This window comes from Maylandia zebra, linkage group LG4, assembly GCF_041146795.1.
Source record: "Maylandia zebra isolate NMK-2024a linkage group LG4, Mzebra_GT3a, whole genome shotgun sequence".
Taxonomy (NCBI): Eukaryota; Metazoa; Chordata; class Actinopteri; order Cichliformes; family Cichlidae; genus Maylandia; species Maylandia zebra.
In genome coordinates this window covers 1,895,326-1,911,645 of record NC_135170.1, presented here as the reverse complement: position 1 = coordinate 1,911,645, position 16,320 = coordinate 1,895,326, and the positions used below count along the sequence as shown (strand labels likewise).

Below are 16,320 nucleotides of genomic sequence, written 5' to 3'. Positions count from 1 at the left end.
TGTATTTTGTCATGTTTCTCAGGTCTTTGTCTGAATTTCTACGAACATTATTGCTAAGGATTGTCTTATTGCATTGGAGTCACACTGGGTTAAATATGTACACTTGGGTTTTAAGGGGTATTTATTATTTTCTTCTTTTTTTGGGGTTGTATGGAAGCCCCAAACGCAATTTCATTGTTCTTGACAATGACAATAAATAAATAAATACTAAATACTAAATACTAAATGTCTCCACACGTCAGCATGTGAACTTTACTCTGACTCAGTCTGAGCAGTCAGACGGCATATTTTTAAAGTTAACACATCAGCACACACAGAGCTGAGCCCCTCCCACCTGTGCTGAGTTTCAGGTGGAGTCCCGCCTCCTTCCAGGAAGCAGCTCACCTGTGTGTCCGTGTTTAGTGTCCAGGTGTGGAGTGGAGCTTGTTGTTGGTGTGAAGAAACTGTAAGTTTGCTTTGTTTCCTCCTTTAACAGTTTGTCTTTAGGAACTTTACTGTTTGTTCAGCTCGTGTTTGATTTCTTCACACAACAAACTGTGTGTGTTTGTATTTCCGGTCTCTCCATTAAAGTCAGTGTGTAATGTTTCCTGGCTAACATCAGCTGTGTGCAGCTTAGTTCAGCACAAATCTGCCGCTCCATAGTTCACGGTAACGGACTCACAGCTGGACCAACGAGGCCGAGTGTGTCCGCCACTCTGAGCTACGTTCGTGTTTGTGTACTTGTAGTTTGTACTTTGAGTTCACTCAGAGCCCACAGAGGACGCAGCGTACGTGATGACGTCACAGCCCTTTACCTCCTTTACTGTCACTGTGAGACACCTGCAGAGCTCTGACGCTAAGCTAGCACACAGCATGCTAACACTAAGCTAACGTTCAGCTAACGCTAAGCTAACGCTAAGCTAGCCAAGAACCCAGAGTGACGTAAAGCTGAGTAAACACTGACCCCAGACCAGCACCGTGATAAAGTGAGCTGCTGCTGCTGAACTTGAACAGGTAACAAAGTGATGAGCAGTCAGGCTGCAGGTTTCTACCTGTTCATGTTTCTACAGTAGAATCACTTTGAAGTGTCTTTGTGCTGTTTCATCTTTGATTTGTGTTCATAAACACTCAGAGAAACATCACGTGACCTCATCAGGATCTGTGTTGGTGTGTGGGGCTGTACCTCAGCTTTATGTTGTTACATGCTCATTTGTTCATTTCACACAGTAACATCAAAGTAATGTTATGAGGAGTAATGAAGTAACGTACTCCATTACTTTTAATCAAAGTGTTCTGTGTAATATGTGTAATAATGACTGTTTTGAGTAATGACCAACACTGATCACAACAAAGAGGAAATGCCTCCAACATGCACAAACATTTGAGCCACAACATGCAGTTAATGTGCACAAATGTCTTTGATATGCTGCTCAGCGATGGTGGTGACTGTCAGAGCAGAGCTACTGAGAATCAATAAGTAATATCAATGATGGGATCAGAATCACTAAATTCTTCTCATCCCTGTCAGTATCATACATGTGCTGTATAATGTGATAAATGTAGAGGTGCTGGCTGTTCTCTCACTCTGCTGTTTAGCTGTAAAGGACGCCTCCCTGCCTTTGTCTCATTCATGACCTTTAATAGTCTCTTCTAACATGCAGAGATCTGTATGATCTGTTTCATAGAGTCTAACCAGCCTGTACAGGTAACAACAACAGTCACTGCATCACTGACACACAAACGTCATCTCTGTCAATAACAACATTCATACATGGAATAAAAACACATCAGTGGATCATTGCTGGAGCTGATGTTTGTGCTCCTGGTGCAAAGGCTCTCAGTTTCCTCCTTGAAATAACATCAGTGGTGGGTCAGCGACATGCTTTCTTTCCCTCTCAGGTTTAAATATCTGGGACTCTCCACCGTTTGGTTTTAGAGCTGAAGAAGCTTCTCAGATGAAACGTCTTCCAGAAACTTAAAGACGTCTCTTTTCTCTCCAAGCTCCTTAGATCACATGACCTGGATGACTGAACCTACAGATATATTGACCTGGTTTCATGGTCACATGACGGGTCAGAGGTCAGCGACTGTAACTCAGTTCCTCCTGTTAATGTGAACTCACTGAGTGTTTGTGATTTACCTCTCAGACTGACTGAAGATGATGATGGAGGAAGAGGAGGACAGAGCAGAGTCTGCAGGGTCCAGCTGTCCGTCTGTGAGGAGTGACCGGTCCAAAGATTATAATCCAGAGTTCAGTGGTGAACCTGGAGCAACGAGGTCAGAGAGCTGAACTCACTGAGTAACAGAAATAATTCTGCACTGACATTATAATCAGTGTTGACTCTGGTTGATTGTCTGACTGTGTTTGTGAGCTGAGAGGAAATGAAAATGAGTTTGTAACAAAAATCTGTTTTGTCCAGTTTTCCTGTAAAAAGCTGAACTCTAATCTAAGAGGATGTTACTGACAGGAAACAGCTGCATTATCTGCAGTCTGTGTGATCACAGCTGCTTCAATCATGTTTGTGTCTGCAGAGGTCAGAGGTCACAGTCTGCAGGGTCCAGCTGTCCGTCTGTGAGGAGTGACTGGTCCAAAGGTCGACCTCCACTCTTCAGTGGTGAACCTGGAGCAACGAGGTCAGAGAGCTGTGATGACTCCTTTACATGTTTGTGTTTCCTGGATAAATATGACCTGAAACATCCTCAGATTGTTACAAAGATTCATTAAAAAGAAAACAATGAAAGAGAAAAGATCCAAATGTTCGACTTGGTCATTTGCTGTTTGAGGACAGTGATGCTCATATCTGTGGGGAAAGTGTGACCTGAGTGGGTTCATGTTTGTCTTTAAAGAACAGAGCTGCTCTGATTCTCTTTGTGTCTGATCTGTTAAACAGTCTGAGAGGTCACACAGAGACCCAGCAGCTAAAGCCTGGATCATACTGGCTGCTGTTACTCCATCAGGACAACACTGAACCACAGTGGTGTGGATGTAGTGGATAAATCCCACCATACTGATGCTCAGAGTTAACCACAGGGAACAAAACCAGATGTTACCTTCAGATTGTGACCTTTGGAGTGGACGATGCAGATTTCAATAGAGAATAAATGTTGTTGTTTTTCAGCTGTGAAGAAAGAATCTAATTTTCTGAACTTAAGAATTTATGATGCTGGAAACAACATGGAGACTATAACACAACATTTCCACTGTGTTCATAGAATGAATGTAAAACTGTCAGACATTCATTAAATATGCAAAATGTCTACAGAAGCATCAGAGGGTCAGACGTGAAGCACTCAGTGATTTTGATCAAATGACTCATCAGTTATTGATCTGTACTACACTGATCTACCACGTTAGTAAAGCTGGTGTTCTGGTGGTGGAGGGAGACTCGGATCATGTTCTGGTTTTGGAGCAGTGATCTGCTGATGGTTCAGTTTGATGAGCTTCTTCAAAATCATCCCTGACATCACCACTGAAAGGACGTCCATGAAAACAGACTGAAAATTACTGATATGTTCACAATCTGAGAGTTTAAAACTTGACAGACTTGATTCAGATGAAGTTATTTGAGCAGAAACTCCTGGATCTTTATCCTGTGTGGATCTAATCCTTCATGGTTCCTCCACAGAGTGGACCAGCAGAGCTCAGAGGTTCCCAGTGGTCAGGCTGCCCAGCAGCATCAAACACAGCTGGACTCCATATTTATGGTCTGTACATGTACAACAACAACTACTGTTACATCTGTTCTGTTCACAGTCATCTCCATGCTGCTCTTTGTAGACCAGTGGATCGTCAGTGTGTCCAACATGGATCTGATGTTTGGCTCCATGATTTCAGTCTGATTGGCTCATTCATAAATATTCTGTTCCAGCTGCTGGAGGACAACATCATCACTTTTGTGAAGAACGAGCTGAAGAAGATCCAGAAGGTTCTGAGTCCAGGTTACCCAGAATGCTTAGAGAGTCAGAGGAGCAGCAGCAGAGAGGCGTTTGTGAAGATCACAGTGGACTTCCTGAGGAGAATGAAGCAGGAGGAGCTGGCTGACCGTCTGCAGAGACGTAAGAGGATTTATCTAAAGATTTAAGCTGCTGGATAAATGAGACATTTTCCAGAGATGGAAGATGGAGCAACATGTTTTAAAGATTAGTTCTTTTTGGAATTGAGTGTTTATTTTTCTTCTCATTCAGAACTTCAAGCTGCAGTTTGTCATCGTAACCTTAAATCCACCCTGAAGAAGAAGTTCCAGTGTGTGTTTGAGGGCATCGCTAAAGCAGGAAACCCAACCCTCCTGAATCAGATCTACACAGAGCTCTACATCACAGAGGGAGGGACTGCAGAGGTCAATGATGAACATGAGGTCAGACAGATTGAAACAGCATCCAGGAAACCAGACAGACCAGAAACAACCATCAGACAAGAAGACATCTTTAAAGCCTCACCTGGAAGAGATGAACCAATCAGAACAGTGCTGACAAAGGGAGTGGCTGGCATTGGGAAAACAGTCTTAACACAGAAACACAGCCTGGACTGGGCTGAAGACAAAGCCAACCAGGACATCCAGTTCATATTTCCATTCACTTTCAGAGAGCTGAATGTGCTGAAAGAGGAAAAGTTCAGCTTGGTGGGACTTGTTCATCACTTCTTTACTGAAACCAAAGAAGCAGGAATCTGCAGCTTTGAAGACTTCCAGGTTGTGTTCATCTTTGATGGTCTGGATGAGTGTCGACTTCCTCTGGACTTCCACAAAACTACAATCCTAACTGACCCTAGAAAGTCCACCTCAGTGGATGTGCTGCTGATAAACCTCATCAGGGGGAAACTGCTTCCCTCTGCTCGCCTCTGGATAACCACACGACCTGCAGCAGCCAATCAGATCCCTCCTGATTGTGTTGACATGGTGACAGAGGTCAGAGGGTTCACTGACCCACAGAAGGAGGAGTACTTCAGGAAGAGATTCAGAGATAAGAAGCAGGCCAGCAGGATCATCTCCCACATCAAGAAAGCTCGAAGCCTCCACATCATGTGTCACATCCCAGTCTTCTGCTGGATCACTGCTACAGTTCTGGAGGATGTGCTGGAAACCAGAGAGGGAGGACAGCTGCCCAAGACCCTGACTGAGATGTACATCCACTTCCTGGTGGTTCAGGCCAAAGTGAAGAAGGTCAAGTATGATGGAGGAGCTGAGACAGATCCACACTGGAGTCCAGAGAGCAGGAAGATGATGGAGTCTCTGGGAAAACTGGCTTTTGATCAGCTGCAGAAAGGAAACCTGATCTTCTATGAATCAGACCTGAAAGAGTGTGGCATCGATATCAGAGCAGCCTCAGTGTACTCAGGAGTGTTCACACAGATCTTTAAAGAGGAGAGCGGACTGTACCAGGACAAGGTGTTCTGCTTCATCCATCTGAGTGTTCAGGAGTTTCTGGCTGCTCTTCATGTCCATCTGACCTTCAGCAACTCTGGACTCAATCTGCTGGAACAACAACAAACAACCTCTACATGGTCTAAACTATTTAACAAACTAAAACTTCAATCTCTCCACCAGAGTGCTGTGAACAAGGCCTTACAGAGTCCAAATGGACACCTGGACTTGTTCCTCCGCTTCCTCCTGGGTCTTTCACTGCAGACCAATCAGAGTCTCCTACGAGGTCTGCTGACACAGACAGGAAGTAGCTCACAGACCAATCAGGAAACAGTCCAGTACATCAAGAAGAAGCTCAGTGAGAATCTGTCTGCAGAGAAAAGCATCAATCTGATCCACTGTCTGAATGAACTGGATGATCGTTCTCTAGTGGAGGAGATCCAACAGTCCCTGAGATCAGGAAGTCTCTCCACAGGTAAACTGTCTCCTGCTCAGTGGTCAGCTCTGGTCTTCATCTTACTGTCATCAGAAGAAGATCTGGATGTGTTTGACCTGAAGAAATACTCTGCTTCAGAGGAGGCTCTTCTGAGGCTGCTGCCAGTGGTCAAAGCCTCCAACAAGGCTCTGTGAGTAAATCTGTGATCATGTTTATTTTTAAAATGTTGATTAAAAGTGGTCATAGATTTCTTCCATGACAGATCCATGTCCTAAAACCATGAGACAGCGTAGTTGTATAGTATAAAAGAAAAAAGGAGAACTTTTGACCACAATATTGTAACTTGAATGAACTTTTGATACAGCCTTTAAACATAAAATTTATGAACAGAATCGGTGACAAAGGGCAGCCCTGGTGGAGCCCATCACCCACCGGACTTATTACTATCCAACGTATTGCCGGCTATGCCAACCAAGCTCTTGCAATGGTTGTAAAAGGATCGAATGGCCATAAAATGTTTCTCAGTTTTATTATTTTCAGTCACATCTGTTTTTGATTATTAACTGAATATTTTAAAATTCAGGCTTTTTATGTTATACAAAACATCATATTTTCTTATGATGTCTTGTATTGATTCTGAAGGAATAGTTTTCATCAGTATCGCAGATACCAGCCTGAATTTTACTTTGTATTGGATCAGAAAGGAAATCAGTGGCATCACACATCACTTACAGCAACTTCAGTACCACTCCATTTTAATAAACTGGGGGGAGGTGCACCAAGATTCAGTATGAGATAAAGAATTATTTTTAACTGTAAGGTTGGAGAAATCTGTTTTTGGAAATTGGAAGAACAGGTCATCTTAAAAATCACTGCATTGTAGTTTTATTCAGGCCCCTTCAATCTGTGATCGCTGTTGCTTTGCATTGTAAATGCTACTATTACAAAAGTCACAAATATTAGTGTATGTGTGTGTTGTTGGGTAATAAACCAAAAGAACAGAATCTACCAGCACCTCACTGATTTCTGCTTAAAAACAATAAAAAAGCAATAAAGCTCTGATTTGTTTGGTTGATCTTGTCTCCCTTCCACCTTGATTTCAGACTGAGTGGCTGTAACCTGTCAGACAGAAGCTGTGAAGCTCTGTCCTCAGTCCTGAGCTCCCAGTCCTCCCGTCTGACAGAGCTGGACCTGGGTAACAACAACCTGCAGGATTCAGGAGTGAAGCTTCTGTCTGCTGGGATGAAGAGTCAATACTGCAAACTGGAAACGCTGAGGTCAGATCAAGCAATATCGATTTTTTTTTCATCAATTAACATCATTTAATCAATTTCATTTGGAAAAAATTAACAGTGTTTATGTTTTGTTTTTTTAATGAATCCATCCAAATCACACTAAACTGCCACATTTGTCTTTTGTAACATGAGGCAATAAGGATTCCAGCATGTCCTGAAACAGTGTTGAAATATTGTAAATGTAGTAGCTCCTCATGGCACCATGAATATACTTTAACACAAGTGTTTCATGTCTTCTTGTCATCCTTTCTTCAGACTGAGTGGCTGTAACCTGTCAGACAGAAGCTGTGAAGCTCTGTCCTCAGTCCTGAGCTCCCAGTCCTCCCGTCTGACAGAGCTGGATCTGGGTAACAACAACCTGCAGGATTCAGGACTGAAGCTTCTATTTTCTGCAGTGGAAAGTCCAAAGTGTACAATTCTCAGGTCAGGATTCAGTCTTTTCTGATGATGATTTAAAACCTGAGTCAGGTCGATAAATGGCTTACTCATTTACAACAGACATGATTTGTCAAATCACCTTATATCTAACCCAAAGGTCCTGTGTTTTACTACTTTGATTTTTTAGTAAAACACAGGACCTCTTAATATTTATCTAAGAGACCATATATAATTTTTTTCCCTGGATCATGTGTGTACCCTCCTGGTTGGAGCTCCAGCAGCCTGTATCAGTGAATGGGACTTTAAATGAAATTGCTGCCCCTGTCAGGAAGAGGTCTGAGTGACACACAAAACAGAAAATATGAGCACTGCATGTGTCTGAGGCTACTCAGATACAGACCTGAATGAGACACTAACTTTGTCTCTGAGAGATAACTTTTATTATTAAATACACTTCATTTCTCATCTGTGTAGAGAATGTAGAGTTTGACATGCTAATATTACAAAATGAAAAATCACACTGAGTCACAAAGAAATTGTTTTGGAGTATTTATGGTTCAGCTGATGAAATTGTTCAAACAAACCAGTAATTTACACCGAAACAGCACAAGTGAAACTTTTTCGAGGGACTTACACTAAGCTTGTCCTGGTACACCTGTAGAGCCCAGCTTCTATGGACCATGAGCTTAAGTTCTGTGCTGCTCTGATTTATTGCCTGTGCTGTCTTTCAGTTCAGCTTTGTCGAGTCTCTGGTAGGATTTCTTTTACATGACCTGTGTAAAAACAAAACAGGAAACACATTAAGCTGAAGTAAGATGCACAATTTGAAAAATGGGGCACAAAAAATGTTGCTGCTTTCTGGAAAGTGCGTCTAAGAAGACCCAATGGAGAAAGTGAAGAGAAAAATCAAAGATTAAGAAGAAGAAAATGGCAGAGGCAGTTTCTCTTGGACTGCCTGCAGATGGGGTGAGACTCTAGAAACAGGGATGATTGGAGAAAATGCAAAGAGGCCATAGGATAAACCAGGAGATGAATACTCTGGTGTTCTGGGGATAGTGGGAGTGAGAGGGAGAGATGCCAGTAAATGATTTCAAGGATAAATTTGAGAGAATCAGAGCTAAGAAACCAAAGCAAGTGGGGAACTACAAACATATGGACAGACTCATAATTAGGCCAAAGACACATTAAAGCAATTATTACAGGTTTAGAAACAGGGATGGATATGAAGGAGCTTAGCATGAATTTGCATTGAGGAAAGAATAGCAACGAGCATCAGAGGAAACAGTTAGGAAAACTAAAAGGATGTACTGGCAGGAATACTGCAGTACTTTAGGAAGAACTACCGTATTTCCCAGACTACAGAGCGCACCTGAATATTAGCCGCACAAGCTAAAATCAGGGGAAAATCCTGTTTTGTACATACATTAGCCGCACCTGACTAAAAGCCGCAGGTGTTTCAATGTTGACTTATCATATGTAAGAGAATATGCACAAAGCGAATTGTCAGGAAAGAGATGGCTGTTTGGAGACACACCCCTTTTATTAATATTTTGAAAAACAAGTTATGGGTACATATTTGCATAACTTTTTAGGTATATGTACAAGTAGCGGTAATTACAAGTACAAAACATGTGCTGTGCTTCATAAATGAGTAACAAATGTAGTACATAACAATAACCTACAGCACACCAGAAAAATAGATTCGGACTACCTTTTAGGCTCAGGTGCAGTGACACGGCTTTAACAAGAAGAAAAGTCAGTCATTCACCATCTTCCTGCGCACTAAAACCACCAAAGTCCTCTCCTCCAGTGTCGGAAACAAACAGGCTCAGGGTGGCTTCGTCATCCACTCTCAGCTTCTTTCTTTCGTTGTCACTTTCAAAACCAAAGAAATCCTCGTTGTCAGTGTCAGAGTCGAACACCCTCAGAAGGGCCGTGGCGGTGTCCTCCTCTCCATCATGCAGCATTCAGCCCTTCGAAATCTGTTGGTGATCGTGGATGTTTTCACACTTTTCCACGCTGTCAGAATCCAATGGTGGAGTTGGGCATAACTTGCTTTTTGCAAGTTTATCGCCGCTCATCATCCAGGCCTCCAGCTGAACGGGTAGCGCTACTTTGAAGTTTGTTTTTCGCGCTACCTCGTACGGCACTACGTTGCCTGACGGATGGACATGTGACCAACATACCACTCTTGAACCCCGATCCTTCCGCTAGGCAACGTAGTGCCGTACAACAGCGGAACAAACAAAACAAATCCGCTCATGGACAATCCATAGAAAAGCCGCACCTGACTAAAAGCCGCAGGGCTCAAAGCTTGTGCAAAAAGTAGCGGCTTATAGCCCGACAATTACGGTACACCAGTTCAGAATGTGTGGAGTACAGTTAAGAACATGAATGCAGACAGGAAACAACAGCAGCTGTTGTAAAGTAAATTCAAACTCCTTCATTAAATGCAGCTGGTTGAGTTGAAAACAATGGAGAATGATTGTGTTACGTTGTTTATTCTCTATAGAAATGGAGCAGGAGTGCATGCAGAGCTGGACGTGGGCTGTATATACATGCGTGTATCTGTTTTGTCTGTGAGCAGAGAAAACAAAGCGCTGGAAATGTCATATTGAAATGTTAAATCAGGAAAATCCTGGAGAAGAGGATAGTTCTAATGTTCAGTTTGTAATGTTGAATTCAACACAGCTCTTAAATGCATAAAAATGACTTCACCTGATGTCAGACTGAACAATCGGATTAGCTACTGATATTGATTTAACCCGTTTAGACCTACCATAGAACCAAGTCCGCCAGAGCTTATATTATATTTTACATGCTGTAGAGCCATTTTTGGGAGCATTTCAAGTTGCTATACATCAATACAACCATTACAGCCTAAATTTTAATAATATGTATGTATTAAGTGCATAGTAATTACATAAATTGCAAAAAAGTGCAATAAACTACAAAAAAATTGAAAATCGTTTTTGTTTTTTTAACATATATTTCTAGTTAGAGAAATTTAAGAGGCTTATCCCTCAAAACTGTAAATACAAAAAAGTTGCACAAAATAGTTTCCCACCTCAGGAAATTTATTTTGAGTGCCTTCATAGTTTTATTTTTGAAATACACCAATTTTTATATACTGCAGGAAAAACGAAAATAAATATTATACTGCAAATTTGCAAAATAACAGCATATGCATCAAAATAAACTATTTCCAGCAGAGCAATATGAGTCCTAAGCATATGTGGAAGGAAACTGTAACCTAGGACAAGCTGATGGCATAAGATGTAAATACAACTCCTCAGGTTTCATATGCAAAAAAAATTATTGCGCTAGCTCACGTGATTACAGTGCTACCGGGATTTAAAAATAGTTGCGCAAAACGGAGTGTGCCCACTCTGACCAGTTTTAAAGGGTTAAAGCAAGAAAATATGGTATTAGCATTAGATGCCAATTCCTATTAACCTTAAATTAGCATTACCTGCTAATGGCAGTCTACTTAGCATTAACTCCTCACTAATGTAATGCTAATTCACATCAAATTATCTTTAGCTTTAGCATTAGCTGCTAGCTTCAGCCTACCTAGCACTAGCTGCTCACATTGTTAAAAGGGAAGAGAAAACGATATTAGCATTAGCTTGTAATAATTATTCACCCCTAATTAGAATTAGCCACTAATGGCAGCATACTTAGCATTAACTCCTCACATCGTTATAATGCAAATGATGCTAACTTGCATTAAATTAGACTGCTGTTATTAGCTAATGCTATTTAGCAGTAGCTGCTCACATTGCTATAAAGCAAAGGAAAACGATATGAGCATTAGGTTCTAATGCGTATTTGCCTTAAATTAGACGTAGGTGGGCAGCACGGTGGCACGATGGTTAGCACTGTTGCCGCACAGCAAGAAGGTCCTGAGTTCAATTCCACCATCAGGCCGGGGTCTTTCTGTGTGGAGTTTGCATGTTCTCCCCGTGTTTGCGTGGGTTCCCACCGGGTACTCCGGCTTCCTCCCACCGTCCAAAGACATGCAGCTTGTGGGGATAGGTTAATTGGATAATCCAAATTGCCACTAGGTGTGAATGTGCGAGTGAATGTGAGTGTGAATGGTTGTCTGTCCCTGTGTGTTAGCCCTGCGACAGACTGGCGACCTGTCCAGGGTGTACCCCGCCTTTCGCCCTATGACAGCTGGGATAGGCTCCAGCGCCCCCCGCGACCCTGAAAAGGATAAGCGGAAGCGAATGGATGGATGGATGGATGGATAGACGTAGGTGCTAATGGCGGCCTACTTAGCATTAGCAGCTCAGATGTTGTAATGCTAGGGAAAAGAGTGTTAGCATTAGCCGTTCACAATGTTATAAAGTTAAGGGAAATAGTGTTAGCATTAGCTACTCACATTGTTAAAAAGTGTTAGCATTAGTGCATAATGCTAATTCACATCAAATTAGCATTAGTTAATAACGGCAGCCTATTTAGCATTAGCAGATAATGTTGACCTTGGCCCACTGGAAAAGTTCAGAACTAAAGATTTAGGAGTGTTTCTCGATAGCTCTTTCTCATTTGAGAAACAAATAAATTCTGTTATTAAAACCAGCTGTAAGGTTTATATTGTTGATTGTCATTTATGCTTAGAAATATTTACTCATATATGCTTAGAGTTGTATAATCGATTGCATGATGATAGAGGTTTGATCCTGAGTAGTCTGTAAAGACTCTGTGTGCCTTCCAGAGTGCTCTGGCATGCACACACCACTTGGGGCCATGAGAGAGGTCGTACCCTCTCTTACTGATTTATGGTGTAGGACAGGGGTCTCAAACTCAATTTAGCTGGGGGCCGCTGCAGGCAGAGTCTGGGTGAGGCTGGGCCGCATTAGGTTTTCCACAAGAAAGGCATGGTTAAAAAAATTCCAATCCTCTCAAATCTCTTTATTTTTATTTTTTAACACAAAATATGAAAAATAAATAAACAAATTAAGAATTAATAAGAAAATAAATCAATCTGTAATACATAAATAAAACAATAATAAGATATTTTTAGTCAGTGAACTTGTGTGTGTTTCTTTCAGTCTTCTATATCTGCTGTGTTTAGATTGAAATGTCTGTATTAACAGTTCTATAACCTTCTTCTGAACATGAATGGAACACTGTAGAAAATGAACTGTTCTTCTGAACATGGCTTCTCTTGCCTACTCCTTGCTGCTAGAGACCTGGCAGCGTTTCCTCTCGCATAGCCGAGCCAGATTTGGCCTGAGGGAGGAAGCAGTTGCGGCCCTCAGTATGTCTTGAAGATGATCATCCGTAAGTCTGGACCTGTACTTGGACTTATTGAAGTTCAAAGTGGAGAAGAGCTTTTGGCACAAGTATGTGCTACCAAAAAGGCACATGGTCCGCTTGAACATTCGGGAAAGCCGAGGGAAACTAGGGCTCAATTCTCTCAAAAATTGTCCAAGCTTGTCTGCTTTTCCACTCACCTCCCTGAACTTTGCTTTGAGTTCAGAGTTGCACTGCAGCTCAATGAGCTCCATTTGAAGCACAGAAGGGGCATCTTGCACATCAAAGGAGAAGGGGTCCGCAAAAATGTGAAAGGTGGCTCTGTGTGTCTTGAAGTCAGCAAATCTGTGATCAAATTCCTCCTGTAGCCTCAAAATGACATCAACATACTCGTCAGCACTGAATGGTGTGCCTGCATCCACGAGTGCCTTGCATGCTGGGAAATGGCAAAGGTTTGTCTGAGAGAGCTGAGCTTTCCAGAGCGCCAGTTTTGTGGAGAATGCTCTCACGTTGTCATAGGCAGCACTGACAAGTTGCCCCTGGCCTTGTAACGTCTTGTTCAGTACATTAAGCTCATGTGTCATATCAACAAGAAAAGCTGAGTCCATGAGCCATTTTGGGATCAGTTAGCACAGGAACACTAACTCCATCCTTCTCCATGAAGGCTTCACTTCTGCTCTCAACTCAAAAAGTCTCTTTAATACATTTCCCCTGCTGAGCCAACGTACCTCAGTGAAGTCGAGCACATCCCCATATTCTGACTCCATTTCCTCTAGAAAAGCACAGAACCTTCGGTGCTTTAAGCCCCTGGATCTGATTTGGTTGATGCATTTCACAACAATAGACATCACATTGTCAAACTTCAGGCATTTGCTGCAAAGGACCTGCTGATGGATGATGCAGTGCAGAGCAATGGCCTCCTCCACGCCTTCCTCTTCCAGTTTGTTTTGTGCCACCAGTCCATGTTTCCTCCCTGTCATTGATGGCGCTCCATCTGTTGTTATTCCAACAAACCTCTTCCATGGCAAACCAACATTCTCAATGGCATCACACAGCTTGTAAATATCTGCTGAGCGGTGGTCTGGCCATGCATTGGAATTACTGTGAGCAGCTCCTCCATCACTTCAAAACTGTCATCAACACCACGGACATACATTGGGAGCTGGGCAGTGTCGGTGATGTCTGTGGTCTCATCAAGAGCGACTGAGTATACACTGAAACATTTGGCTTTCTCACACAGTTGGTCATAAATGTCACTTGACAGGTCAGAAATGCGATCTGCTGCGGTGTTGGCAGAAAGGCTGATGTTGCTAAACTGACCTTTCTTTCCCGGACAGACTATATTTGCAGCCTGCAATATGCACTTTTAGACAAATGCACCTTCTGTGAATGGCTTCCCTGCTTTAGCAATCATCTCACTAACCACGTGGCTCCGACTGCTGCATTATTCTCTTTGGTTGCTTTCTTGGAGAAATCTTGCTGCCTCAGTAGATCTGTTTTAAGACTGGCAACCCGGTTCGCTCTCTCGTCTCCCTGGTATTTTGCATCCAGCTCAGCATGTCTAGTTGTGTAATGACGTTTCAAATTGTATTCCTTGTGCAGCGCAACTTTCTCTGTGCAAATAAGACAGGTCGGGGTGCCCCTGTGCTCAACAAAGAAATATTGCATTGCCCACTTTTCCTGAAATTGTCGGTGCTCATCACCAACCTTTCTCTTCACCGCAGGCTTTGAAAAAGACATGTTTGGGGCTATGTGACATTTATAATTCTACTTGGTGTCACTGTCGCATTGAAGTTTCAATCAAGCGTTTAGCCGACGGACGGGGAACGTCTCAACGCGTAGAGAACGTCATTTCTGCTTCTTTTTCTTGCAACCGTAGCACGGCGATCGGCAGATAAAAAGCCGGTAGCAGTCTCCTTTGTTTTTACGCTCGATGTTCATGTCTTTCATGACGACACGAACACCGTGGCGTTTGCAGATGGTAGAAAGTGCAGGGATAGCGAGCGCAAAAAAGGCGACTGCTCACGGCGCCGGGCTGTTGTTACAGGAGAAAGAAGCGGAAATGACACCGTGACATATAACAAATAACATCAGCTGTTTCTGATGTTAGTTGTTTTGACTGCTTTTACATTATATTGAAATATATGTAATGTTCATGTTTGCTGCAATGCAAACGCAGTGATGCAAATAAAAACATGGAGCCACAAATTACGGTGCGACCCTATAATTAGTCCGGGTTACCGGGGACTGTTGTTGCCGATGAACAGGTGTCGCTATGTGACTGCAGACTAAATTGGGCTGCATTGAGTTCATGACTTTTCTTTTATCCCGCCGCCTACGCATCACTGTGAGAGTTAATATGAGATCTCTCTCTGTGGAAAAATAACTTTAAATCCCACTGACGTGTGTATAAATCTATATACGTATAATGTCCCGCTGGGCAGCAACTTAAAAAACAACTTTTTTTGAAGTGTTGTGAACGCAGCGCGCTGGGGCGAATGTCGGCGTTTGCCCAATAGAAAGGAGGAAGCCAGCCAGGCACAGGAAAGAAAGAAACACTCCAGGGCAACGCTGCTGGAACTTTGACTCATTGAGAAATGTTTCCCTGCTTGCATCAAGCCCGGCTGGTGTCCCCTGAGATCCATATCCCACCCTGATTGGTGGGTTAATTCAGCTCCGCCCACAACACTGTAAAGTGTCATACATTATCAAACTAACATTACATTTTCATATTAAGGTGGGGCCAAAAACTATCGTCCGGCAGGCCGCAATTGGCCCGCGGGCCGCGAGTTTGAGACCCCTGGTGTAGGAGGACACCTACTCTGTGTCTGGTTAAGTATAAGAGCCCTTTGTAACGGTGTGTTCACACCGAACGCGATGGACGCGAATAAAACGCCCCAAACGCCCCTAATTTGACGCGTGTACATTCGCGTCTCAACGCGTGTCCAAGAAAAATCCATCGCGCGTCAAAATATGATATTTTGACACGCGTGAACCGGAAATGTGGGAGGAATGTGGGAGGGAGTTGTGCCAGACCGGTATCTTTGCAAGATGGCAGCTATCGAGCTAGCGCTTGAAGAGAGAGTCTCCCTTCTCTATGTACTGTGGAGAGCAGAGCAGCAGCGTAAAAGACGTCCTCGCCGTACCTGGGTCCATCAGGTCCTCCAGAGGCATGAGCAGTTTGGTGAGTTTCACCACTTGCTCCAGGAGCTGCGCCTGGATGACGGCCGATTCCAGCGCTATCACCGTCGGCCAGTTTGAGGACCTGCTTCCCCTCGTCGGTCCCAGCATTGCCCGCCTAGACACCAACTACAGACGCTCAATCCCACCTGCAGAGCGCCTGTCCGTCTGCCTGAGGTTAGTAAAACTATTTAATACGGTAGTCCTTTATTGATATCTGTGCTAATATGCTAATCCATCCAGTTATACACTGCTAACATGGATGTGCTATGCTAACAGTGAATGCTGTCGGTGTTTACTGAAAGCAAACTGTGGTACAGAGACGACTCTTTATAATATTTCTAGTGATACTCAGAAGCTCTCATCAAGTCCCGATTTAATTCGATTTATGCTGTTATCAGTGTTTGCATGATAGCATGGCTGTGGTGTC

The 16,320-nt window shown here is 43.0% G+C and overlaps 2 protein-coding genes and 1 long non-coding RNA gene across 3 annotated transcripts in view; all 3 read left to right on the top strand.

Moving 5' to 3' along the window:
• The first annotated feature begins 266 nt into the window (after positions 1-266).
• On the top strand, positions 267-2,704 carry LOC143418293 (uncharacterized). The gene is made up of 3 exons (XR_013098216.1): positions 267-445; positions 2,127-2,256; positions 2,512-2,704. It is a non-coding gene; the product is annotated as an uncharacterized LOC143418293 (long non-coding RNA).
• A 918-nt stretch (positions 2,705-3,622) lies between these two features.
• LOC143418440 (protein NLRC3-like) lies at positions 3,623-7,101 on the top strand. Its single transcript, XM_076883551.1, has 4 exons — positions 3,623-3,684; positions 3,849-4,035; positions 4,165-5,965; positions 6,879-7,101. The coding sequence occupies exons 1-4, from the start codon at positions 3,682-3,684 to the stop codon at positions 7,099-7,101; spliced, it is 2,214 nt and encodes a 737-aa protein (XP_076739666.1). The 5' UTR covers positions 3,623-3,681.
• Positions 7,102-15,704: 8,603 nt separating this feature from the next.
• The window catches only part of LOC143418292 (uncharacterized), a 1,761-nt gene continuing 1,145 nt past the window's right edge, over positions 15,705-16,320 (top strand). Inside the window, exon 1 of the mRNA XM_076882846.1 lies at positions 15,705-16,067. Coding sequence (XP_076738961.1) covers positions 15,808-16,067 — 260 coding nt within the window. The 5' untranslated portion in view covers positions 15,705-15,807. The remainder of the gene's footprint in view (positions 16,068-16,320) is intronic.